General features: G+C 41.6%; 3 protein-coding genes across 3 annotated transcripts; 2 read left to right on the forward strand and 1 right to left on the reverse strand.

Annotated features, from left to right (window-relative positions):
* Window positions 1-604: 604 nt before the first annotated feature.
* Window positions 605-6,445, reverse strand: ap5b1 (adaptor related protein complex 5 subunit beta 1). The gene is made up of 3 exons (XM_034690299.1): window positions 6,118-6,445; window positions 3,792-4,586; window positions 605-2,701 (listed from the first exon to the last, which is right to left on the reverse strand). The coding sequence occupies exons 1-3, from the start codon at window positions 6,253-6,255 to the stop codon at window positions 776-778; spliced, it is 2,859 nt and encodes a 952-aa protein (XP_034546190.1). The 5' UTR covers window positions 6,256-6,445; the 3' UTR covers window positions 605-775.
* A 631-nt stretch (window positions 6,446-7,076) lies between these two features.
* LOC117816011 (leucine-rich repeat-containing protein 74A-like) lies at window positions 7,077-10,852 on the forward strand. Its single transcript, XM_034688066.1, has 13 exons — window positions 7,077-7,388; window positions 7,578-7,753; window positions 7,825-7,932; window positions 8,041-8,134; window positions 8,302-8,351; window positions 8,452-8,533; window positions 8,676-8,761; window positions 8,836-9,030; window positions 9,117-9,212; window positions 9,322-9,465; window positions 9,621-9,725; window positions 9,954-10,039; window positions 10,140-10,852. The coding sequence occupies exons 1-13, from the start codon at window positions 7,286-7,288 to the stop codon at window positions 10,744-10,746; spliced, it is 1,932 nt and encodes a 643-aa protein (XP_034543957.1). The 5' UTR covers window positions 7,077-7,285; the 3' UTR covers window positions 10,747-10,852.
* A 1,818-nt stretch (window positions 10,853-12,670) lies between these two features.
* nuf2 (UF2 component of NDC80 kinetochore complex) lies at window positions 12,671-24,689 on the forward strand. The gene is made up of 13 exons (XM_034693918.1): window positions 12,671-12,921; window positions 14,714-14,788; window positions 14,890-14,966; window positions 15,142-15,203; window positions 15,328-15,425; window positions 18,408-18,481; window positions 18,723-18,816; window positions 18,897-18,959; window positions 19,063-19,200; window positions 19,294-19,434; window positions 23,961-24,136; window positions 24,225-24,360; window positions 24,445-24,689. The coding sequence occupies exons 1-13, from the start codon at window positions 12,799-12,801 to the stop codon at window positions 24,550-24,552; spliced, it is 1,365 nt and encodes a 454-aa protein (XP_034549809.1). The 5' UTR covers window positions 12,671-12,798; the 3' UTR covers window positions 24,553-24,689.
* The last annotated feature ends 466 nt before the right edge of the window (window positions 24,690-25,155 follow it).

Here is a 25,155-nt window from a genome sequence, read left to right on the forward strand (position 1 = left end):
TAATCTCTGTGGACGCAGGACAATTGAACAGAATCATATTTTGGACTCACAGTGTCCAGTTTTCTCGTGTAACTGGGTCATAGTCACACCGGTGGCAGAAAAAAAAAAGCGCTCGTGGAGACCTGTCACTCAGCTGCAGCACCCAGCTGAGCGTCTCCGCTGTGCACAACACCTTTAGTCAGCTGATTCTGACTAAAATTTTCTGTTGGCCAGCTAAATGAAGCCACACTAAATCCCTTTGAGGGACAGTGGGGTCATGAGTCTTTGGCACCAATATTTTGGAGGTTGCGGGCTGAAAAGTTTGAGAACTCCTGGTCTATGCTGTTGCACTAATATTGCTGTGTTTACAGGGATTCAGATCAAAGTCAGATTTATTCATCAGAAAAGAATCACAGACCTAAGTAAACATGTCCAAAGCCGACGTGCAGTTTGTTCAGAGGCTTCTAGTTTTGCACAGTCTGGTTTTATGGAAACAGAAAAGACCCTTTTGGTGGAGCCATCCATCAGTGAGATCCTGTGAAGCTCACTTCACTATGTTTGATTGTTACCTATTAGTTGTAGGTTTTATCACGTTTTTGGTTAATTAATTACATAACCAGCAAACTTGAAACAACTGTTTAATTAAATTGGCAGCAGATTAAAGTGCGATAACTTTATTTTAAATCACGTGTACTCAGTCATTTGATTCTGAATACAGTTAAAGTTATTAAATGCTGACAAAGATAAGTTGATTTAGTTAAAAGTCAGCTGATTAAAAACATTACGGTGACATGCTTCAGCTCTGAATGTCTCGTGAGGTTGTGATCCTCAGTAGATAAGAACTTAAGTGAGGCAGAAGCTGCCAGTTGTCTGTGGCGACGTTAAAGTGCACGGCGTCTTCCTCAGACCGGATTCTGAGCAGCACATGAGACTGTGGCGGGAGGAAGAAGAGCACTTTGAACTCCTCTTTCTCAGAAAGCTCTGATATGAGGAAGGAGAGGAAGTGTTTCTCCACCAGGGCAGCCAGAGCTTCATCCTCCAGCTGGCAGCAGAACAGACTGCTGGCACAGTTTGTCCGTTCGTCCTTCTCTCCATCCTCAGATTTGATTTCCTCCCATAAGCCTTCGAACAAGCTCAGTTTGTCGCCTCGTCTCCAGGCCGAGGGGACAGGTGGAGGCTTGAAGGCCTGCTGGAAAGACACGTGGATGTCTGGCAGCACAGTGAGCCAGGAGAGCCCATCCTGCGAGGTGAAGATGGCACTGGCCTGGAGGATGGTGGGGTAAGGACGCCTGGGCTTCAGTCTCAGCCTCACGTTGGGTGCCGGCCTCTCTCTGAACAAACACGGGACGCTGATGTCGCTCAGCTCTTCGTAGTGGTCGTCTGTGAGGGTGAAGTGGAGGCGGATGCTGAAGAGCTGATCAAAGCGGGAGTCGCTGGTTTCCATGTGAGTCAGCTGGTAGTTCAGGATAACGTCTGAGGCAAAGCTGGGCTCTTCAAACTGAGCTCTGTAGGCCGCCAGTGCTGCGTTGGGACAGTCCTCCATGTCTCTCTGCTCACCATCAGTGTGTGTTTCTTTGTGTAGCTCAGCTTGGGCCTCCACCAGCCTGAATATTCCTTCCTTCGTCTGGTGGATGGTTAACGTGCTTGTCAGTCCCTCGCTGTCAGCCATGATGGAGGACAGCGTTCTCTTCTTGACCTGGCGCCCCCCCTCGCTCAAACCCTGTGCCAACACGCTGACCAGCTTCTCCCGGGACAGCGTGGTCAGCAGGGTGTAGTAGAGACGGGCGTGGTCCTGGATATCTGTGTCCCCGTAGTTGCAGGTGAGATGCTGCAGGATGTCAGCCAGAGGGATGAGCAGCGAGTCCAGGCTGGGGTGGTGGAGGAGGCGGCGACAAATCCCCAGCAGACTGTTCCCCAGACGCCAGTCCCCGCTCATGCAGAGAGAGGCCGGAGCTCGAGTGATGACGCCAGAGAGGAAGCTGAGGGTGCTGCGTTGGAGGATCTCTCCTTCTTCTGCCACTCGAGCCAGCATCTTCAGGTGCTGGCTGAGGTCCTGGAGGTTGAGTTGGGCAAGTGGGGCCTCTGTGACGACCCGCTGGAGAGCCTTCAGGAGCCCCACAGCCCAGTTAGACTCAGGGAGCCTGTCCTGGGTCTGGTCGGCCAGGTTGATCAGTTGTGGAGCCAGGTGGGTGTGGTGGAGGTAGAGCTTACATAGGTTCTCTATCAGACTGTTAGCGTAGTGCTCCAGGTGGTTGAAGTAGAAAAGGAAGAGGAAGGTGGCTCTGAAGAAGGTGGCGACGATGTCTCGGCTGGCTCCGTGTTCCACTATGTGCAGCAGCGAGCTGAGGTGTTCGTAGAGGTAGGCCAGCCCTCCGCTCTCCTCCCCCTCCCCTTCCTCTCCTTCCTCCAGGTAGACCAGAGACAGCAGGTTCAGGCGGGCCAGCATGGTTACGCTGTCGTTAAACACGGTGGGCAGGAGAGCCGAGGCGAGGCGAGGAGTCAGCAGAACAGGGAGGGTCTCGTCGCCGTCGCTGCAGTTGATTGGCCGGTTCTCGGGAAAGTGCAGGATACAATCCATGTAGAAGAGCTTCTCCGGTGTGCTCAGCAGGGGGTGCTGGGAGAGCACAACCAGCCGCTTGAGGAGGAACGCTTCATCCTCTGCGCTGAACAGGCTGTCTGTGAATGCACACTTCATCAGCAGCGTGGCGTGGAGGAGGCAAACCTGGAGGGAAGAGAGCAAAGACTGAGAACGAGGATTTGTTCAGCTGATGAAATCTACTGAATATGAGAACTTTTCACCCTCATTGACTCATTTCTAAGGATGTAAGGATACATAGCAAGACGGTAAAAATTGATACAAATATGGGTGGATTAAAACTGATTCAACAAAATTTGTATCTGGATATTATTTTTAAACAGTAGAAGGCGCTATCTGCATTATACTCATCATTAAGTCTCTTGTTTTTTTCTGACCCGGTTGCACTCACAGCTGACACCTGACCACGTTCATATGCTTACTTTTCTCAATAAGGACGAGAAAACTGGACACTGTGAGTCTAAAATATGATCCTGTTCAGTTATCCTGTTGCAGTAAATCCACATGTTGTAGTCTGAGTCTTCACTCTATGATCATGCATCCACAGAGATTATTTATAAGCCTGCTCCTCACGTTGATATTCAGCATGTTAACATTTTGAACACCTCAACATGATCCGTAGCTGTTTAATACCGTAAGTTATATACATCATGTCATGAAGGAAAATTTGATTTAGGGGGGAAAAAACGCACATGGAAAACGTTGAAGTTTTTTTAATGATTAAACGATAATTGATCGTTAACATTTTCAAAGATCGATTGCGGCCAATACTTGAAATTTACATCCCTAATTTAAAGAGATTTACCTTATTTGATTTAATATTTAATACTTTCATTTAGGAATCGTTCACTTTCCATTTCTCTATAATTGTTCTGAAATTTTCCAACAAGGTATTTTTGTATGGTCATTTTAGTTTTTATGCAAGCTGCTGAAAAAAAGTGTGCAGTGGTTTTATTTGAGTTATAACACACCTTAAAAATGAAAAAAGATTACTTCGTTTACAAAGAAATATAAGAGAAAATATATATATAGCAACTGTCCGTATCTGAGAATTGAAATGAAATTATAGTTCTTTAAGTTTTGAGTTCAATCCAGTTTTCTTGAAAATCGTCAGAGAATCGTGAGTGAATCGTATCGTGAACCTAAAATCGGGATTCAAATCGAATTGTGGGTTGAGTGTATCCTTACATCCCTACTTATTTCATTTCACACAAACCTCGCTGGTGCCGAGCAGTCGCAGCAGCTGAGCTCTGAAGACAGACGGAGGAACACCAGGCACCATAGTGACCACCTCCGTCAGTCTGTACAGCAGTGAGGCCTGACACAGAGGAGTTAGGAGGTATGACTCCTCCAGGAGGGAGGACAGAACTGAACGGAGCTCCTTACAGTCTGGCCCGGTCTGGAGGGTGGGAACTGTACCCATGGGTCCCAGGATGAGAGAGGAAAGATAGGCTGAGTCTTTGTTTTTCATCAGACTTGAGTCCTGCCCAGCTTCCCATGCGACTGTTGTGTTTCCCCCGAGCAGAGCCTTAAGATGCTCCGCACCAGCTCCAGCTTCCTGGGTGAGCTGATACACAGCGTTTCTTAACACCAGAGTGTGGAGTCCTGCGTAGGCCTGGTGGAGCCGGGAGCCTTCTCTGAGCCGGAGCCCCGCTAACAGCTCCAAGTGACCGGAGAGAAGTCCCGGAGAGCAAGCCTCCAGCTCCCGCAGACAATCACAGGCTGTGGCCCGGAGAGAGCGAAGAGCAACGTCACCTTGGAGGTCATTGGTGTCCTGGGCTATCTGGAGCAGCAGGTCCAGGAAATCTTGAGAGGCACGGGACTGTTTCTTCACACAGGAGGTACAGACCAGCACAGACGTAAGAGCCAGGAGGAGGTGGCAACGAAACTGGACATACTTTGAAGGACACTGAGTGAAGACTGACATGAGCTCCAGGGCTGTCTCCTCACCCGTCGTGTGTGAGGGACACAGGAGGGTCGGGTTCTCACATAATGGGGACAAGAGTTGGACCTGAGGGGGAGAGGGGAGAAATAAAGACCCATCAGATTACAAGAAATAAAAACAATCGTGATTATTTTAAGGCACATAAATAGGTTTGCAAAATTCCGGGAATTTTCAAAGTTGGTGACTTTCCATGGGAATTTATGGGAATAAACGGGAATAAACCATGAATTTACTGAATTAAAGATTGGCTCTTAATAGGGAATTTAAATATAGTTGGGGAAAATATATTCTAGCATAATCCTGACTAAAACAACCAGATTTCATGCAAGTACAGTTGAATATCTATGCTATTCCTCAATCACATGCACATAGCACACTGCTTACTGCAGGGCTATTGAGACCACGCCCCCTACATGCACTGTGCATTCCTCCATCACATGCACAGATGATTTCTAGAATCCTGCAGAGGCTAGGCTTGAGAGGCTTGAGGGAATATGCTTTTTTATTTGCGTGTTGAATGGGACTTTTTTGGGAGGGAGAGGGGCTCTTTGCATTTAACATTTTGAATGGGACTTTGTTGGGATTGCATTTTTGTAAATTTTTGAATGGGTTGGACTTGGGGGATGAGTAATATTTAACTCAACATTCATGTTTTTGTTCTTCAATGAAAGAATTGGTTCTTCAATAAAATATTTAACACTTGATAAAGTTCTACTTACAATTAAATCTGTTTTAATTGTATTATTTTGGATGGATGTCTGCTTATAACAGTAAAAATATTTATGCTTGGATATGATACCTTTCCATTAAATTATCCTCAATTCCCAGTTAATTCCCTTAAATTCCCATAGAAAGTTTCCAATTTGGAATATTTCCAAAATTCCCCAGCTTAACTTCCCATGGAAATTCACAGGAAATTTCCTACCCCTTTGCAACCCTAGAGCCATCACAATGTGGAATAATTTACCAGTTATCATAATTGAAGCACCCAGTAAGACTAGTTTTAAAAGACTCTTAAAGGAACACTTTAACATTAACCCTAACATTAATGAATTTCAGTGAACACTTATGATTGATCTTAATTAGATGTGATATTAATTCATGAGAGCGTTTACATTTCATCCATTGTGTGTATTCTTTGAAATGGTTGTGGTATTTTCTGTTTTTGTATTTCATGTATATTTTGTATGTTATGTTTGTTTTATGTGGACCCCAGGAAGAGTAGCTGCTGCGTTAGTGTCAGCTCATAGGGGGTCTGAATAAAGGAATAAACACTTATTTATGAAGCACATTTCAAACAAAAAACAATAACAAAAATGCTTAGAAGAGAAAAATATGCAGAAATATAAATAGTAAACATCACCACTAATAAGGCTGAATGAGACAACAGTTGTTTTGTTACAGAAGTAGAAATATAAAATTAAAATAAAACAGTTCAAAAGCAATTTTGATCAATTCTTCACCCAAACAGCTGAGCACAAATAACAACATCAACAGGACCAGATGACAGCCTGTGTGAGGTGAGGTGCAGCAAACAGCAGCAGCATGTCTGACAAACAGGAGAGGAACTTTGGTCTAATAAGTGTTTTTAATTTACCTTGACACTATAAGTGGCTCTGTCATCCCGGAGCTCCCTCAGCAGCTCTGCCAGGAACGCCTCAGCTGTAGTCCCGCAGAGGAAGCGAGACGGGCTGCAGGAGAACACAGAGATCCTCTCGGACCAGTTCAACGCCATCCTGGATTAAATCCCCAAACCTGTCCGACCTGCAGACTCTCACATGTACAACTCTACTGAAGTATTTATACACATTTAACTTTAGAGTGATACACAAACTTCATCAGAGACAGCAGACACCCAAACATCCACATCTGACTTCCTTGTTTTGTCACGTGAATATTTCATACTCGCAGTGTCACATCAGCGCCCCCTGCTGCTTCGGGGTGGAGAAGACAATGTTCAAAGACGAGACAAAGTTTTTTTTTAAATCCTAATCTGTATTTATTAATTATTATTTTTTTAATTTATCATTTTAATGTTCCTCATTTATCCTGAATACTTTTTCTAATTTTCCCGTCCTGTGATGCCGTCCTCTTATTATGAAAACCTCTTTTACTGTCCTTTTAATGCTTTTATTGACTTATCCATTTTTATTTATTTATTTATTTTATTTATTTATCCGTGAAAAACCTCTCAACTATGATTTACTGGTCTATTTCCTACCACTTCATTCTGTTTAATTTACGTGTATTCCTTTATACCTCTTGCGTTGCATTTTGTTTTCCATTGTTATAGTTCCTCCTCCCTGTCGAAATGTTTGCTGTTATTTGAGCCATATTTTTTCTCAAAGCACTTTGTAAACTTTTTTAAAAGATGCTATATAAATAAAGTTATTATTATTATTATTATTATTATTATTATTATTATTATTATTATTATTATTATTGTTAGTAGTAGTAGTAGTAGTAGTAGTAGTAGTAGTAGTAGTATTGTATTATTATTATTGCCTTGTAAGCAGTTTTGGTTGGAGTAAAAAAAGAAAAAAAAAGGTATGTTGTAACGATAGTTAAGCATAAATCATTAACACCACTATTCATGACTCGCTACCTGATGGATAGAATTACCTGCTTAGCAGCTCAGGCGTATTTTATTTCAGTGTTAGACAATACACACACAGGAATAAACACAAACTGAGGAGTTGTACTCTCATTCTGTTTCGAAAATGATTTCAAACAGTAGCCTACATAGGATCTGAAATCTGACAGCAATGTCAACACTGTCATTTGAGTCCCTCTGTTTAAAGGATGATGAACTTCCATCTACAAATGAAACCCAGGACACGGAGGATGAAACAGACTTGGAGTCAGATGGTAAGCAAGTCACTTTAGGATTCATTCTCTGCTTAAAAAACAGTATAAACCTCATAATTAGAGGATTTCCCAAAACAATGCAAATATAAAAGGCATGATTTTATATACTGTTGCTGTGAGACATCCATGCATGTACTTATAGAAGCAGGACAAGCGACCAATGCATCATGGGTTTAATATTTTTTTTAGATAAAGAGGAAAGCCAAACAGAGATGTCGATTTCTGAAGTGTACCTCCAGGCCTGTAAGATGGTGGGTGTAGTGCCAGTCTCCTACTTTCTAAGAAACCTGAATTCTCCAACTATGACCCTCAGCCACCACGGGCTGGGACCTTTGGGATGCAAGGCACTCGCCATTGCTTTAGTGGTAAGTTCTAAATAAAGTGTAGGCTATGAGATTTATTTATTTTTACATCTTATTACCTCTTTTTTATTTAGACTGATATGAACATCAACACTCTGGAACTGGCAGACAGTCACATCCAAGCTGAGGGAGCCAAATACCTTGTGGAGATGCTTAGAGCTAATTTCACCATTCAGCACCTGGTATGTCATACTGCAAACCCACCGATAGATGGCAGTCGTGCTTTTCAGGTGATATTTTGGTGTGGCGTGAAAAGCAACTGTGGCAGTTTCTGGGTTTTTTTCTTTTAGGATTTGTCCAACAACAATCTGCTCTCCGTGGGAGCTGAGTATGTTGCTAAAATGCTGCTGGACAATATTTCACTGAAATCTCTGAAACTTTCAGGTAAATTAACAGCATTCTACTGGCTGAAATGTGATGAACTTGACAGGGAATGTGCTTTTCAAGGTTCACTTATTGATCCGCAATTTAACAAATACATGAATATGATCATTGTTTCAAATTATCATTAAACTTTTTATATTGTAACATTTAATATTGTGTCCAAACAGGGAATGGATTCACTGATGATGAAGCTAAATATTTTGCAGATGCCTTATCTGTAAGCATAACATGGTTAATGTCATTTGTGGTTACTTCTAAGTAATGTCAGTCTACTCAGTTCTTTTTCTAATATTGTGCCTCTACATGTCGATCTTTAGACTAATGCCAGAATAAAGGAACTAGACCTGAGCCATAATGAGTTTTGTGGAAAAGGAGGGGAACATTTGGGTCAGCTGCTTGGTATGAAAAAGAATCCTTAATCTTAATGTCTTTTTAGATGTGACCAAATACATGACTTTACCCTACAAACAAGAACAATATTAAAGCAACAAGCACAATAGAAAATAATTATTTGAATCATACTTCTTTACCTCATTTTTAGCCAACAACGAGGGTCTTGAGGTGTTGGATCTGAGCTGGAATCATCTCCGGATGAAAGGGGCTGTGGCGCTGTCAGCTGGACTGAAGGTATGACTAAAAGAAGTGAGTTTGATCCCTAATTTGGTATTTAAAAATAATCTAATCCTATGCTTGATGTATAGGTAAACATGATTTTAAAACATCTGGACTTATCATGGAATGGTTTTGGAAATGAGGGTGCTCTGGCCATGGGAGAAGCACTAAAATTCAATAACAGTCTGGTGCACCTTAATCTCAACAACAACCGGCTCACCAACGAGGGTGTTGGCATGCTGTGCAGGGGTCTAGAGTTCAATGACACACTGAGGGTCCTACTGGTGAGTAGGCAAGATTGTTTTAATTTTGCATGCACTATCAGAATGGTTACAGATTCAATTTGATGTTTGTTCTTGCACTCCTGTAGCTGGCTTACAACTCTCTGACAGTAGAGGGAGCACTTGCTCTGGTCAATGTGGTGAAGAACACACCTAAAACTGCCCTAGAGGAGATCAACATATGTGTGAGTTACTTAGGCACTTTCAACTTTTCAAAAACACCTCACCCAATGTATCCATTCATTAAGAAATGAGGCAGTGTCTTCTATCTTTATTGATCTTTTTGTTCTGCAGAATGTGCTGGTAAATGAGACATTTGTGCATCTTCTGGAGGTGACATGTCAGGAGCATCCCAGTCTTGATGTGCAGTACGGAGGAGTCGGAGGATTCATTGCTAAGAAACCACCAAAACGTGTGGATCCAATGAAAGTCATCCAGGTAAGTTTGGCTACCCAGGTAGTCCAAAAATCAGAATCAGAATCCATATGAGAATGGAAAAAGATTTACTGGAACACTTCTATCTGAATTAAATTAAGTTCATTCCTATTTTCTATTAGTTCTTTCAAAACTTGCTTCTCCCAATGCTTTTGAAGGATTACTTGGATCAGCGGAAGCTTCGTCTGTGGGACTTCTTCCGTAACATTGACAAAGATGGCACCATGCGAGTCCCGACTGCTGACTTCAGGAAGGCAGTGCAGGTTTCCAAATAAATTGCTGTATTGATCTGTGCAGTCAGTGGTTTTTGAAGTGTTAGATCGCCATGTTATTAAATCATTAACATAGAGCTCTCTTCTATTAAGTTTCACTCATTAATCTGCTACCTAATGCTGATAAACATACAGCCCAAAGGTAAGGCACTAGTGAATCAACTAAAGAAGAAAATTTGACTGTGACATTTTCCCTTCCTTTCTGTGACATCTTTAAAGCAATCGAGTATTCCTTTGAATCAATACCAGATTGAGGAGCTGATTCAGAGGCTTGATCGTGACAGGACAGGAATGGTAGACTACAGGTGAGCTAAAGTTAGCTTTTTCTGAATTTGTACTCCACAGGACAATCGTCCTGTTAGCCAGTCCAAGACGCTGATAGTATTTTCTGATGTTTCTGTGCAGGGGACTGGCCGATACAAGGAAACAGATGATGAGGGATCATCGCCGCCAGCTGAGGAAGGTTGAGTCCCGTCAGAAGAAAGAGAAGCAGAAGAGTGACCGCATTCTCAAGACCTTCCAGAGCGCTGTGGAGGCCGTGACGCCCCGCAGCTCCCTGGTCATGTCACCTGGAGGAGGTAAAGAGGATTCAAGCGGCCCGCAGCACTTCTCTGCTACCCCACTCAGTTCCTGGCACCACATCGTCATGTCCAACAGCAGCCGTTATTCCGTCACCAATATGAGCAATGAGCACATCCACCTGCCCATGTTAGGAGGCACCACGCCTTACCGTCCTACCAGTTCCCCAGGGATGAGATCCTACTCCCAACCGAACCTGCTGGATGAGTCCCCTTGCTCTGCTCCAGGCAAGTCCATCTCTGCCCAGGGTGTTCGCTCTGATCCAGAGGTGGGCCACAGCAAGCTGAGCCCCACTGCTAACAGCCTGACCAGGTCCCGGCCGGCTCTTAATGCCAAGCAGCCTGTGGTCAAACCCAAAACCAAGAAAGTGAAGAAAAAGAAAACCATGAAACGGGGGGATAAAGGCTCGAAGAATTCACGAACTGTGAAGTGACCATCAAACACTGTTTATATAACTCTGCAATGTATTATTTTATTAGCCTGATATCCACATCTTTGTTGTCAAAGCTATTAAATAAATTCAAATTTCAACCATTTAATGTTATCGTCCTGTCATTCAGACACTCTTATTTCAGTATTGAGTCAATTGTTTGCACAGGGGTCAAGATGACCGTTACGCAAGATTTCAGTGGGTCAAAACTATACTTAAAAACCTCAATGATACTACCAAGAGGTGTATTAAAGAAAGCTTTGTGGTGAACATCTATCTACTGATCGCAGATATGTTTTGGGGTTGCCTTCTGGCAGCGAGCCCATCCTTGTATTGTGTGGCAGGCCAGTCAAAGGAAGCTCTCTGCATCCTGTCTCCCAGGATACCATGCAGCATTGATCTGCCTGAAAGCTCTCACCCTTTTAGCCAGAGCAAGTGCACCTCAGATTTCACTGACTGCATAGACAATGCAGCAGACAGCACTAATCTCTAAAGGGTCAGCACGAGAAGTAGTGAGTTAATAATGCTTATTAAAGGCTAGATTACATTTTCTATCTAATTAAGCTAACAGCATCCAAAGTATAAACAACAAAACAAAACAAAACAAAAACAGGTAAATCATGAACATTTATAGACTTCAAAAACTGCTTTGCAAACCATTTTTAAATAAAACAAAAGTGAATCACAATCTTTTAAATGTATACCGGCATCACTCTGCAACTTAACCCCAAATTATATTAGATAAAAAAATATTATTTTTCCCATTTTTGTTCCTCACTCATTTAGGGTGCAAGTAGCGCCCCCTATGAATGGCCGGTGGCCCTAGCATTTGCCTATTCTGCCTAACGCTGGCCCTGCTGACATCTCCTCATTGATGCATGTCAATATCAATCAATCAATCAAGCTATATTTATGGAGCACCTTTATACGACAGAAATGCAATTCAAAGTGCTTTACAGAGATTGAAAAAGAAGAAAGAGGCGATAAAATAATGGCAAAACATATTAAAAATCAAAATGGATTTTAAAATAGAGACTAATGCACGCCAACAACAATCAAATATGTGTAATTAAAAAGAGGTTAAAGCATCAAATTAACAATAAGAAAATAAGTAGATAAAATAGAAATAAATAAGAAGGGTAGGGATAAATGTTGAATATAAAATAATAATAATAATAATAATAATAATAATAATAATAATAATAATAATAATAATAATAATAATAATAATAATAATAAAAGGGTCTTGTTTGTGTATGTGTGTGTCATGTTTCACCAAGAGTATTAAATGTACCCTCATAACACCCCTGCAAAGGTCATTGCCCAATTGGGCCATCCCAGGCCAGAAGTTGGAGCAGCCCCTGCTCCTGCAAAGCCGCTTTTCTGCATTCCGGCATTTATATCCTATTTTATATAGTGTTGTAATTTTTGCATGAATAAACATATTTTGCAATTATCATGCAATACACTGTGCAATATCCTTACCACTATAACATATATAATGTATGTATCTCATTCATTCCCAGCACTTTTGTACATAGCTAAATCTAAATGTTCTGCGCTTCTGTACATACTATGTTATTATTATTATTATTTTATTTTATTTTATTTTTATCTTATTTTTATTTTGTCTTTATTTTATTTGAATTTTATTTTATCAATATTTTATTTTATCAATATTCTATTTTTTATTTTATTTGCTCAGTATTTTATCTTATCTTTGTTTTATTTTTATTTTATCAATATTTTATTTTATCTTCATTTTTTTTTAATTGTATTTGTATTGGTATCTTTTTTATTCCTTCTATTAATATTTTGACTTTCTTACATACTCTGTATATGAGCAACTGTAGACTGAATTTCTAGTTGTACATAATACGTGCGCTAGAGGGCGCAAACGAGCCCAGATACATTTTTCTAGCAACAGAAGAAGAAAACTGACCAATCATAGACGTCAACACGGAAGTGGTTTGAAGGCGCGAATTTCGTCTGTTCGTTTGGATTAGAAAGTTTTTCTGTGTTTTGTCAGTTTAATTCAGAACTAACACCGTGAAGATGTCTGAGAACACGTTCCCGGTCTACACTGCGGACGCTATCGTGAACTTTTACCGGACTGAAGTCCTCACCGGTCAGGAGGCGAAACACTTCACCAAGGGAGACCTGGTTCCTGCTCCGAAGGTAACGGCTGCTGAGGAGGGTTACTGATGGATGCTAACAACACTTAAAGAAAGAGACATCAGGGATAAAGAAAGAGACATCAGGACTTTAGAGAGGCTGGTTAGAGGGGATTTAAGTTCACAGTGGAGTCGAGGGTGTAGGAACAAGGAAAAAAGGAGATAAATCAAGACATAATCCCAAAATGTGAAGACGTAAACAGAGCCGAATTCCAGTATTTGTGTTGTCGGTCTCAGCAGATGTGTGTCTTACATGAGTCGGGTCCTGCTGGAGGTTTCTGCCTGTTAAAGGAAGTTTGTCCTTGCCACTGTAACTTGCTAAATGCTGCGAAGTGCTCTGCTCATGGTGGATTAAGATGAGATCAGACTGAGTCCTGTCTGTAAAATGGGACTGGATCTTATCCTGTCTTGATGTTGGGTCTTTGTTAATAATAGAACATAGAGGACGGTCTAGATTTAATACTTGTTTTTTTTTAACATCTAATACTCAATAACACCAAAATCAGTTGAAATCAGGGTGTGGTCAAACTTGATTTCACTTTCAAAATGGAATTATTATTATTTTTATTGTTATTATCTATTTATTTATTTTATATATATGTATATTGTTTTGATGTGTTTTTTTTCATTTGTTTACTTATGATTTATTTTGCTATTTTTCAATACATTATTATGAATAATATTATAATTACTGTTTTTTTAATTTATTTTATTATTATTTAAAGTGTTGCAGAACGATACAAGACAGGTGAAAGACATGACAATACCATACACAATATACAAAACAAAGTGAAAGACAAGACAACACGTGACCATTACAGAGACAAAACAGCAGAGGTGGGTAGAGTAAACCGAAACAGTACTCAAGTAAAAGTAGTTAGTTTACAATGATGTTATTCAAGTAGAAGTAAGAGTACTTGTAGAAATAAGTACTTGAGAAAGAGTAAATAAGTACCCACCCAAAAAAACTACCCAAGTAGTGAGTAACTTGTGAGTAGTGTTATATATAAAATTGTATTGTATTGGAAACGCTAATAACAATGTGAAGTGCACACTACCTTTAATAAAGTGACAGAAATAGGAAAATGCCAAAATGAAAGCTGTTAGGCATGGTTTACTTTCAAACATTAAAGTAAGAGAAGCTGCACTGTGCACAAACTAATGTACCCACTTTCATTTTTTAAAACAAGCTGAAACTTCAAACTGTGTCTGAGATGTCATCAGAACTCCAGAACATCAATACTCCAACATTACAATTAACAATATATCTATGCCTTTCAAACTTTCTTTTTTAACCTTTAACTTATTTTCAGTACATCTTACTGAAAAACATAACTTGAAAGTGCTAAAACAACTTGGAACTGAGTTCATGGCCTCTCCCCCCCACCACCACACACACACACACACACACACACACACACACACACACACACATACACTTACTTATTGGATGTTTATAAAAGTGAAATCTGTGCCTGTCACCATTGTATTTGTCTTCATATGTTATTGTGTTTGTGTCTATGTTTGTCTTTTGTCTCGCAGATTAAAAGAAAGGAATTATTTGTGTAAAATACAAAAATGCAATTTAGTAAACTAAAAAACAGGCTCCTCTTTTTTTATTAACTTTTTTTTTTTTATTCATTAAAAATCAATATCCCAAGATTTAAAATGTACAAACCAATGACCTGGACCAGAGGAACTGGTTTAGATCTAGCTCTCAGTCCTCTATGCTCACATGGCTAACACCACACTAATATAACCCTCCATCTGTCTCTCTTCACTTCTCTCTCTTCCAGCCGGAGACCGTCCAGACATTGTACATGAGAGTTCTACATCTCCTGTATCGTTTCAGACCTGAGTGTCACTCCATGGTGAGTACTGACTTTTTGCCTTGTGCACCAGCTACACATCACAGATAGAGACCTCACCTTATACCTGCCTGCTTCATCAAAGAGCCTCTCCCCCCCCTTAGGTTCCAATGCTGGAGAACATTCAGCATCCCATGTACCATGAAGGGGCGACTGCCATACTGAGCGTTTACACGCGCATGTGAGTCTTCTTGTGTTCTATGCTTGATGTAACAAATTAAAGCCACCACAGGATCAAAGATGAAGTGATTACTCTTCCATTGTTGTACATTCAGCTTTCAAATGATACTCCTCAAGAAGTGTATCGTGTAATCTCCAGCGTGTTTATTTTGATCAACACTTTCTTTTGATTCCAGGCGTCAGTTTCTGCCGATGTGCTTGGTGTATGATTTTTCCTTGAATGACCTTCTCGCTCCAAGTAAGGATGTGTTTGACGTTGTCATATATATGTTATATATATGGTTTCATATATTTTCACATTCTACATCTGAAATGGTGAAGGAAGATAACCCTGCATTATGTTCTTATTGTTTCCTGCACAGAGAAACAGAGGACACTGACTGTTTTGAGTGCAATCATGAACTTCCTGCACTTCAGGAAGCAGAGGATGGACATCACTCTGGAGAAACAGGCCAAATTTGTATGTTGGATTACTCCACACAGGAACACATGCACACACTTGATATCAATGTTAAGAATCAGTCTTGTGTTTTTCTAATAATGGACGCTTCAAGCTGTCTTGATACAACCATGAGCTCACAGAATAACTAGAGGGCAGTAAAACAAAGACGAATGCCATTCATAACAGATGACCCCATAGAAGCAGACGGACAGGCGGGTATCATAATGATCAACACAACCTCTTACCCTTAACTAGTGTAGGACCCTTTACTAACAGTGCGATCATGGAAACAGCTTTAAAGCCAGATGTATTCATTGACTGTTCTTCACAGATTGACCTTCCTGAACTGGTTTCAACAATTTCCTCAGCTAAACCATCACCCTGTCTTTTAGACCCAATCCCAACTAAGCCGCTAAAAGAAGCCCTTCCATTAGTTAACACCTCTTTACTCAGTATGATTAATATGCCTTTACTGACAGGCGATGTGCCTCTATCTTTTAAAGTAGCTGTAATTAAACCTCTCCTTTAAAAAGCCCACTCTTGATTCAGGAACCTTATCTAGGGTTGCATAGGGGTGGAAAGTTTCTGGTAAATTTCCATGGGAAGCTGGGGAATTTTGGAAATATTCTAAATTTCGAAACTTTCCATTGGAATTATGAGTATTGAGGGCAATTTAATGGAAAGGTATCATATCGTAGCATTAATATTTGTTTTGTTATAAGCAGACATCCATCCAAAATAATACAATTAAAACAGATTTATTTGTAAGTAGAACTTTATGAAGTGTTAAATATTTTATTAAACAGTCAATTATTTCATTGAAGAACGAAAACATGAATGTTGAGTTAAATATTACTCATCTCCCCGACCCAACCCATTCAAAAATGAACAAAAATACAATCCCAACAAAGTCCCGTTCTAATGTTAAATGAAAAGAGCCCCTCTCCCTCCAAAAAAGTCCCATTCAACATGCAAATAAAAAAGCATCTTCCCTTAAGCTTCTCAAGCCTAGCCTCTGCTTTTTTGCTAAACCCTTTCAGGCAATGGGCTCTTCCTGGGTCTCATCAACATCCTCCATGTCCACTTCCTCAACATCCAACTCTGACTCTTCCTCTTCAGTGTCACTGTCCAGCCTTGTTGAGGATGGCTCTGCATAGATATTCAACTAAACTCGCATAAAATCTGACTGTTTTAGTCAGGATTATGCTAAAATATATTTTCCCCAACTATATTTAAGTACCCTATTAAGATCCAACCTTCAATTTAGTAAATTCCAGTTAAATCCCATTAATTCTCAACTTTGAAAATTCTCAGAATTTTGCAACCCTAACCATATCTAACTGTAGACCGATATCTAACCTCCTCTTTACCTCTAAAATCCTGGAGAGAGTCTAATCCGCTCTACGACTTTCTTGTTACAATGTTACAATGTTACAATGTCATTTAGCAGACACTTTTATCCAAAGCGGCGTACATACGAGAACAAGAACAACACAAGCAAAGATCTAGACAAGAGGAAACAAGATCAGTAAGAGTAACAGAGTGCTTCAAGTCCATTTGGGTGCAGGTACTGCCAAGCAGTGTAAAGGCAATGCACAAAAGTAAATAAGGATTTTTTTTTTTTTGTAAAATAAGGAACATCTACAATGAAGCAACCAAACAATTTAAGAATTTCCGTTATCATCAACAACAATTATCATCACCACAATAATGACCAAAGTACCAAGTGCTGGGTCACTCAAGAGCTGAACACAGATTCCCAGAGTAGAGCAGGACAGTGTGAGTCAACTGTAGCTGGAAGACACGATCTGCCACTGGGGACAACAGTGGAGAACAGTCTAGCTAAGTGCATAGTGCTTCCTAAAGAGCTGGGTCTTTAGCTGTCTTCTACAGGGCCCAGTCTTCATAGCAACAGTTTATTTGAGGACTTTCAGTCAGGGTTTAGCATAGCACAGAGACTGCACTGCTTAAAGTAACAAATTATCTACTTATGGCCGCAGACCGTGGTCTTCTCTCTGTACTTGTTTTGTTAGATATTCGTGCCGGATTCGATGCTATTGACCACAATTGATTGATTGACAACAGTTAGCCTGTTAGCATGAAGAGACTCAGCTCACGTTGTTTTAGATGGTGCTACATTTCATCACAGATGGATTCACTGAATCAACACGTGAGAGGAAATAAGCGCAAGTAGCAAAGACGTTTCAACACAACTTTATTGATTTTAAAAGCTGTGGCAGAGATCGACCGGTGTTTTGGTTTAAACAGCGACCCTGTTAACTGCTGACTCTCAGCCGGATACATCCCTCATAAACGTGTTTAGACGATCATTAAATATCTGATGAGGATATTTTGAAATCTTAATAAAAACTAAACTAGTTTGCATTCCCAGGAACTCCCTCTGTATTTCAACAGCTGTGTGAACTCCACAAACACTGACACGTTCAGCTGAAGGTCTCCAGTTTACAGGGTCACTTTTAAAACCGTAACACTGGGAGAGACGAATTTGTGGTGGGCTGAGAGAAGACTACTGTTACAAGCTGCTATATCAAGAGAAACACAGCTTCTTCTTTTGAAAAGTACACACACAAACAAAAAAAGATAGAACAAATAAAAACTAATGAAAGAAAGAGAAATCAAGTGAATCACAGATGTGTGTGATGTTATTGTGGACGGCGGGAGGAATAAAAAAACTGCCATTAATCTACCAATCAGACACGTTCAGCATTGCAGGCCCTGCCCCCCCAAAACCCCGGGACCTTTGAAAAGTACTACCCCCCTAGCAGGGGCTTTTGTAGGGGGGGATTAACTACCCCTGAACTAAATTTAGACCCTGGGTCCACTGGTCAGAATGCACGTAGTTCAGGGGTAAAGTCCCTGCGGTTGAAAAACACCTATATGTTGAATGGAACTTGTCTTTGTGGTGGCTGGGATGATCCTGCTTTCAGCTCATGTGTTTTGAGTAGCAGATCTTCTAACAGTCGATGTCTGTGTTGTCAGAGGGCAGACATGGACCGACTAGTGGCCTACAACAAAGGCAATCTGGAAGCAGAGAAGAAGATTGAGATGCTGACGTAAGTGTTGGATTGGATCTATGTTCTGTATTTATTGATGTCAGGTTTTCTCTTTATGGTGATTTTTGTTTAATCCTTGAACACAAAATACCTCAAAGTTTAACTATGTAGCAGTCATCTGAGAATAAATAATATGCCAAGATTACAAAGTGATTGTCTCACTGATGGTAATGTTTACATGATCACAGCAAACACAAACAAGATGGTAACCCAGGATTTGATTTCTCTGCTTCTTGTTCAGGACCATTCCTCCCGAGCAGCAGGCAGAGGCTGATGAGCTGGCAGCTGCACTCTCTGAGCTGCAGACCACCACAATGCATGAATACCAGGAAGTGGTAGGTGGTCTGAAAACACAGTGAAACTATTGCATCATGTTGTTGGCAGAATGAGTGCTAATGAATGCTCCTCCTTTCAGAATGCAAAGAATGACAGCATTGCAGAATGGAAAACCAATATAGCAGAAAAGACGCAGAAACTGGTAAGATGCTGAGGCATAAATATCAAACATTCTTTGAGGTTTGAAATACTCTAAATCACAACATGTGACACTCTGATGTGTGCTGTGTGCATCTCTGTGTCAGGCCCAGCTGAAGGTGGACGTCAGCAACCTGAAGGAAGACATCCGCAAACTGAAGTCTCAGATTGTGGAGTCTCCAGAGGAGCTGAAGAGCCAGATGGAGAAAATGAAGGAGAACGTCAAGAACATCAAGAGCTCCATGGTGGGTGGAGAAGAGAGAACGGGTTGGTTTGTTGTGTGTGTCCAGTGTCTGTCAGTCAGCTGATGATGCTGTCTCGTTTTCACCTGTGTTCAGGAAGAAACAGATGAGCGTGGGGTGGAGCTGCAGAGCATGGTGCAGAGTGTGACTCACACCGAGGCTGAGATCCAGCAGATGTTCAAACTGCTGCAGGACCTGGAGAGCAGTATGAACCACAGCAAGCAGAGACAGGAGGAGGTAAAGATATAAACCCAAGGCCCTGAAATGAACAGTGAACTAAAAAAGACCTCAAAAGAGAAAAGCAAGGATGGCTGATTACCTCCTGTACTTAACTGTTGTGACAGAGGCTGATCAGGAAACATGTTGTCCAGTCTTGTCGTCTTAAGGGATGTCAGGATTAACCGGTTTCAATATTAACCGCGCTTAAAAGTGTCACGGTTAATCTAATCGTGAAGGCTCCGCTGCACCAAGTTTTTCTAATGTCTCTGCCAAAAAGGGGGTGGTACATTATGTTCGGCGCAATTTGTAAACAAAAATGAGTGACACCTGTGCGGAGTTTCTCCATCATTTAAAAGTGCAAGGCAGCGTCCTCCGGCCATTTAGGTACCACCCCAGGTCCGGTTAGAGTCTTTGGTGTTTTCATGAAGAACACTGTTTTCATTTTTAACTGCAACATTACAACAACGTGTTGGCGGCATTTTAACAGATCAGTCCAGTGCAGCAGAAAAGGGTCTGTCAAAACGGCACAAGAAGATAAAGAGACGAAATAAACATTCCGCGGAGTGCGTCTCTTTTATTCTCTACAGGTGAGGTCATCCCTACGACAACTGTGTCTGAAAATTAAAACATAGCACGCTGATCTCTGAGTGCAAGTTCAACCTGTGGAGGGATCAGTCATTAGAGTCAGCTGTCACTGTTTGTGTCTGCTGACAGAGACTTCAGACTGAGTTATAAAGATATTCTATAGGCCTACATTATACAGAGCAACACCAGACTCCGTGATCTAATGGCTCGTTTTGTTTTCCGTCTTCGATCCATTCTCTTTCTCTCTTTCTCTCTTTCTCTCTCTCTCTCTCTCTCTCAGTTATTAATTTAATATTAGCGTGAACACAGCGTTATAGTGCATCAGCATGCTATCAAAAAGCTCTGACATGCATGAGTATTGTAGAGGATTACATATTGATATAATATAAGAATACAAATAAAATAAAATAATTTGTTATGGCCCAAATATTGGCAGAGAGGCAGAGACACAGAGGTGAGAGCTCATAATAAGTTAAGATAAGATACTCCTTTATTCGTCCCACAACGGGGAAATTCATGGAGTTACAGCAACAAACAAAAGTAGTACAGTACAAGAATTTCAACAAGAATATATATAGAAAAGAAATGTTCATCAAAGACGACAGCTTGGCCATAATTCTCCTGTCAACCACCACCTCCACAGGGTCCAGGACTGAGCTGGCCTTCTTCCCCAGTGTGTTCAGTCTTGCTCTCCTGTATCCTGTCCGCCCACAGCAGGTGAAATCCTTCCAATGTGCCGTTCGTGTCCGGTGTTAGCTCTGTTAGCATGACGCTACTCTGCCAGTTTTCCCTCTGGTGCTTGGTTAGCTTGTCCACCTTATCGTAGATAGATCTACATTCCACATAACGGTGGGTGGAAGGACAGGTCGATGTCGTCTTTTCTTAGCTTGCACCTCAGTACCAGCACGGCGTCCTTGCCTCCTTCTCCATAGCTCGCAGGGAACATGGGGCCTAGCATCGTTTAGCATCAACATGCTACTGGCTGCTAACAGCTGATCTCGTATGTAACCAATGTTACCATGGATACACGCAGGATCTCCGGACACACACAGGAACAAAAATAGTAAAAACACTGCAAACATAGCCAGTTTGGTGTCTATGGATAACAAATGAGTCATTAAAAGTCACGACAGGCTCCAAATACAAAGATAACAGATATGAAAAAAAGTAGAAAAAAGAACAACAGAGAGACAAGAGAGAGCTGCTGCAACAAGCAGCCACTTGGGCGGCGCTAAGCAACAAAAGAACTTCAGTCAGGTCATGTATACAGCTTGTCATATTGATAACTGTTTCCAGATATGTGAATGGTATTGAAAGAGACAAATGTCTATAAAGAATAAAATCACAAAATATTTTTCAAATTAGAATAGACTATTATGTTAAAATCTGATAATTCATAATTCTGTAAAATGAGTCTACAGTTTAGCTAAACATCCAACTTCACTTTGTCTTTATGAGCAACAGACTAACATGTGAATATAGGAAATTTGACATTCATCCAGGAAGTAGCAGACATTAATCCTTTAAAATAAATAATTATTAATAATAATAATAATAATAATACATTTTATTTATAAAAGCGCTTTAAAAGGTTCTCCAAGCACTTTACAGGAAAATACAATTATACAATAGGAAAGCAAAAGGAAAACAGTGCAAAAAAGCAAAGAAAAGCAAGGCAGCAAAATAAAACAAAACAAGAAAAAAAAATCAATCAATTATAGTTTAAAAGCCTTTCTAAATAGGTGTGTTTTGAGTCCGGATTTGAATTTGGTGAGTGAGGGAGAGAATCTGAGGTGTTGGGGGAGAGAGTTCCAGAGGGTGGGGGCAGCGACAGAGAAGGCCCTGTCCCCCCAGGTTCGGTGCTTGGGTTTGGTGAGAGGGGTGAGGAGGTTGGCGTTGGTGGAGCGGAGGTTGCGGGTGGGATTATATGGCTGCAGAAGGTCGGTGAGGTAGGAGGGAGCTAGGTTATGGAGGGCTTTATAGGTGATGAGTAGGATCTTGTACTGTATTCTGAAGGGGATGGGAAGCCAATGGAGGTTCTGGAGGACTGGGGTGATGTGGTCTCTGGAGCGGGTATGAGTGAGGAGGCGTGCAGCTGAGTTTTGTATGTATTGTAATTTGTTGAGGAGGGTGTTGGGTGTACCGTAGAGGATGCTATTGCAGTAATCGAGTCTTGAGGTGATGAAGGCGTGGATGAGAGTTTCAGCTGCTGTGAAGGAAAGGGAGGGGCGGAGACGGGCGATGTTTTTGAGGTGGAAGAAAGCCGTTTTTGAAATATTGTTAATGTGTTGTTGAAAGTTAAGTGACTGATCAAAAATGATACCAAGGTTACGGATGTGGGTGGATGCTGAAACAGTGGAATTATCAATAGTGAGTGAGAAGTCTGGGCAGGTGGAAGTGAGGGATTTTGGGCCTATGATGAGAATTTCTGATTTATTACAATTGAGTTTGAGAAAGTTTGTTTGCATCCAGGAGTTTATTTCAGTGAGGCAGTTTGTGAGGATGGTGTGGGAAGCAGCGGTGATGGATGTGGTTGAAATGTAAAGCTGGATGTCGTCGGCATAACAGTGGAAATGGAGGCCGTGGCGGCGTATGATGTGACCAAGGGGGAGCATGTAGATGATGAAGAGGAGGGGACCAAGCACCGAACCCTGGGGGACACCATGAGAGAGGGGGGCTGTGCGTGACTTGAGGTTGTTGATGCTGATAAACTGATGGCGGTCAGAGAGGTAGGATTTGAACCAGGAGAGGGCGGTGCCAGTGATACCGAGGGAAGATTGAAGGCGGGTGAGGAGGATGGAGTGATTGAGGGTGTCGAAAGCTGCACTAATGTCCAGGAGGAGGAGGATGCTGAGGGACTTGTTATCGGATGAGAGGAGGAGGTCGTTGGTGATTTTGAGAAGGGCTGTTTCTGTGCTGTGATGAGTTCTGAATCCGGATTGAAATGGTTCGTACAGTTGATTGGAGTGAAGATAGGCTTTGAGCTGGGTGGCGACAGTGCGTTCAAGGATCTTTGACAGGAACGGGAGGTTGGAGATGGGGCGGAAATTGTTGGGGCTGTTCTGGTCGAGTCCTGGTTTTTTGAGGATGGGTGTGACAGAGGCGAGTTTGAGGGCGGGAGGGACAGAACCAGTGGACAGGGAGGAGTTGATTATGGAGAGGATAAGGGGTTGAAGGGCAGGGAGACAAGCTTTGGTCAGTGAGGAGGGGAGGGGGTCCAGGATGCAGGTTGATGTCTTCATGCCGGAGAGTGATTTATTGAGATCCAGGGGGGAGATTTGGCAAAACTGAGAGAGAGACTGGGTTGTTAGGGGGGGGGGCTGATGGGAGTGTGGCTATGGGTGGGGAGGGCAGAAGTAAGCAGTTCGGTGTGGATGTTTTTTTTTTTTTTTTTGAAAGAATGACAGGAAAGAGTTGCATTTGTCTGTTGTGAATGAGTAGGAGAGATTGTCCATGGGTTTGAGAAGCTTGTTTATTGTTGAGAACAGGTGCTTTGGGTTGGTAGAGCTGGAGTGGATGAGGTTGGAGTAGTAAGTGGACCGGGCGGTATGGAGGGCGTCATTGTAGTGGTGGAGAAAGTCCTTGTATGCTAGGGTGTGTATGGTGAGGGATGTTCGTCTGACGAGGCGTTCGAGTTGGCGTTTCTTTGATTTCATCTGACGGAGTTCGGGGGTGTACCAGGGGGCAGAGTGGGTGAAGGAAACAGATCGGGTTTCCCATTTTAGACAGTTTCATGACAAACTGGTACATAAGAATACTCCAAAACACAAATAATGTGTTTGTCACTCGAAATGTTCTGAGGAAGGATCCTCAAAAAGTGTTGGTACATTAAACGCATAATAATCGGAATAATCGTGAAAACGTGATTATTACTCTCACAATAATCGTACCACCGAAATCCCTAGTCGTCTTGCAGTGTTTGCATAAGCAAATTATTTTGCTGTTGTTTTTGTTTACAGCACCAGGAGCTGGCAGCCCGGTATGAGAAGAAGCAGAAGGAGCTGAAGAACCTGTGCATCGAGGAGGGTCAGATGAAGCGAGCTCTCGGCATGAAGCTGGACAAAGAGTCCAAACAGAACATCCGCAGGCAGAAGAAGAGGGACAATAAGGAGCAGCATGTTCAAGAAGTGTTGGGGTACTTCATGCAATCATTTATTGTCATTTCTACCATAGCTGTAAATTTGAAGGATAGGAATATATGACTATCCTCTTCCTTTCCTCAGGCAGTGCAACCAAATCCATCAGAAGCGAGAGGTGATGGTGGATAAGATCCAGGAGATCTCCAGAGAGACGCAGCAGCTGAAGGCAAAGATCCAGAGCCTGAGGGATGTGTGCAGCAAAGAGACGGATAAAGCTCAGGTATGACAGCCTCTTCAGACTCGACCTACACTTGAGCTGTTGTTTCTTCATGTTTTGAGATATGTGTGACTTTACTGTCTGCAGGCTCTGTACGACACCCTGTCCACTTCCATAGATGAGATGCATCGGAGGATCCAGGTGCATGTTGACGACCTGAAGCGGGATGCCAAGAAGATGTCTGTAAACTTTTGAATATACCACCATATACCAACCGTTCTCATTATTATTACTCTGTCTTTGTATCTTTTTGAATCTTTCTCCTGTTTTAACTTTCTTTTCAATTGTATTATTTAAATTAATAAAGTTTTACCTTCAGTCTTAAAATAATACATCTGATCAGTTTGTAAAATTTCTTCTGTCATCAAACGTTACTGAATACTCACAATAAAATAACTGTTTAAATTTTAACTGTCTTGAATCCTGTAAAATGTAACTCTGTACATAAAGCTGGGGTTGGTAATTTAGATACAGATTTAGATACACTTTTTGTCATACTGGTTAAAAGTGATCTTTATGTCCCGATGGTAATCAATACATAATGTGTTCCTAAAAAAGAGCGAAAAAAAAAGCCGCAATCTACAGCTGGAGTAAACCTGGGAAAACACCAACCAATCACCGCCTTTAGGGTCCAATTCATGAAACCAATCAAATCCCGTAATGCCATTCTGCCCGCCTCCTTCATGTACATTTCCCCAGCGTGCACTCGGTCCCCTGCCTCTGCTTCCCCTGACTCAATTTACTGCCCCTTTCGCTCGACCTCAGGCCTGTCCCCTCTGACCTGTGAAAATATTTCCA

Source organism: Notolabrus celidotus, chromosome 1, assembly GCF_009762535.1.
Source record: "Notolabrus celidotus isolate fNotCel1 chromosome 1, fNotCel1.pri, whole genome shotgun sequence".
In the NCBI taxonomy this organism is placed as follows: Eukaryota; Metazoa; Chordata; class Actinopteri; order Labriformes; family Labridae; genus Notolabrus; species Notolabrus celidotus.

What these genes read in the sequence shown, in the direction of transcription:
- LOC117816011 (XM_034688066.1), top strand. Translation starts at nt 7,286, where the DNA reads ATGTCAACACTGTCATTTGAGTCCCTCTGTTTAAAGGATGATGAACTT. An exon ending in CGCTGTCAGCTGGACTGAAG is followed by an intron (nt 8,762 to 8,835) that starts GTATGACTAAAA and finishes CTTGATGTATAG; the next exon opens with GTAAACATGATTTTAAAACA. An exon ending in TAGAGGAGATCAACATATGT is followed by an intron (nt 9,213 to 9,321) that starts GTGAGTTACTTA and finishes TTTGTTCTGCAG; the next exon opens with AATGTGCTGGTAAATGAGAC.
- nuf2 (XM_034693918.1), top strand. Translation starts at nt 12,799, where the DNA reads ATGTCTGAGAACACGTTCCCGGTCTACACTGCGGACGCTATCGTGAAC. An exon ending in GAATGACCTTCTCGCTCCAA is followed by an intron (nt 15,204 to 15,327) that starts GTAAGGATGTGT and finishes TTTCCTGCACAG; the next exon opens with AGAAACAGAGGACACTGACT. An exon ending in AAGAGACGGATAAAGCTCAG is followed by an intron (nt 24,361 to 24,444) that starts GTATGACAGCCT and finishes TACTGTCTGCAG; the next exon opens with GCTCTGTACGACACCCTGTC.
- ap5b1 (XM_034690299.1), bottom strand. Translation starts at nt 6,255, where the DNA reads ATGGCGTTGAACTGGTCCGAGAGGATCTCTGTGTTCTCCTGCAGCCCG. An exon ending in GAGCCACTTATAGTGTCAAG is followed by an intron (nt 4,587 to 6,117) that starts GTAAATTAAAAA and finishes TCTCCCCCTCAG; the next exon opens with GTCCAACTCTTGTCCCCATT. An exon ending in GACTGCTCGGCACCAGCGAG is followed by an intron (nt 2,702 to 3,791) that starts GTTTGTGTGAAA and finishes TCTTCCCTCCAG; the next exon opens with GTTTGCCTCCTCCACGCCAC.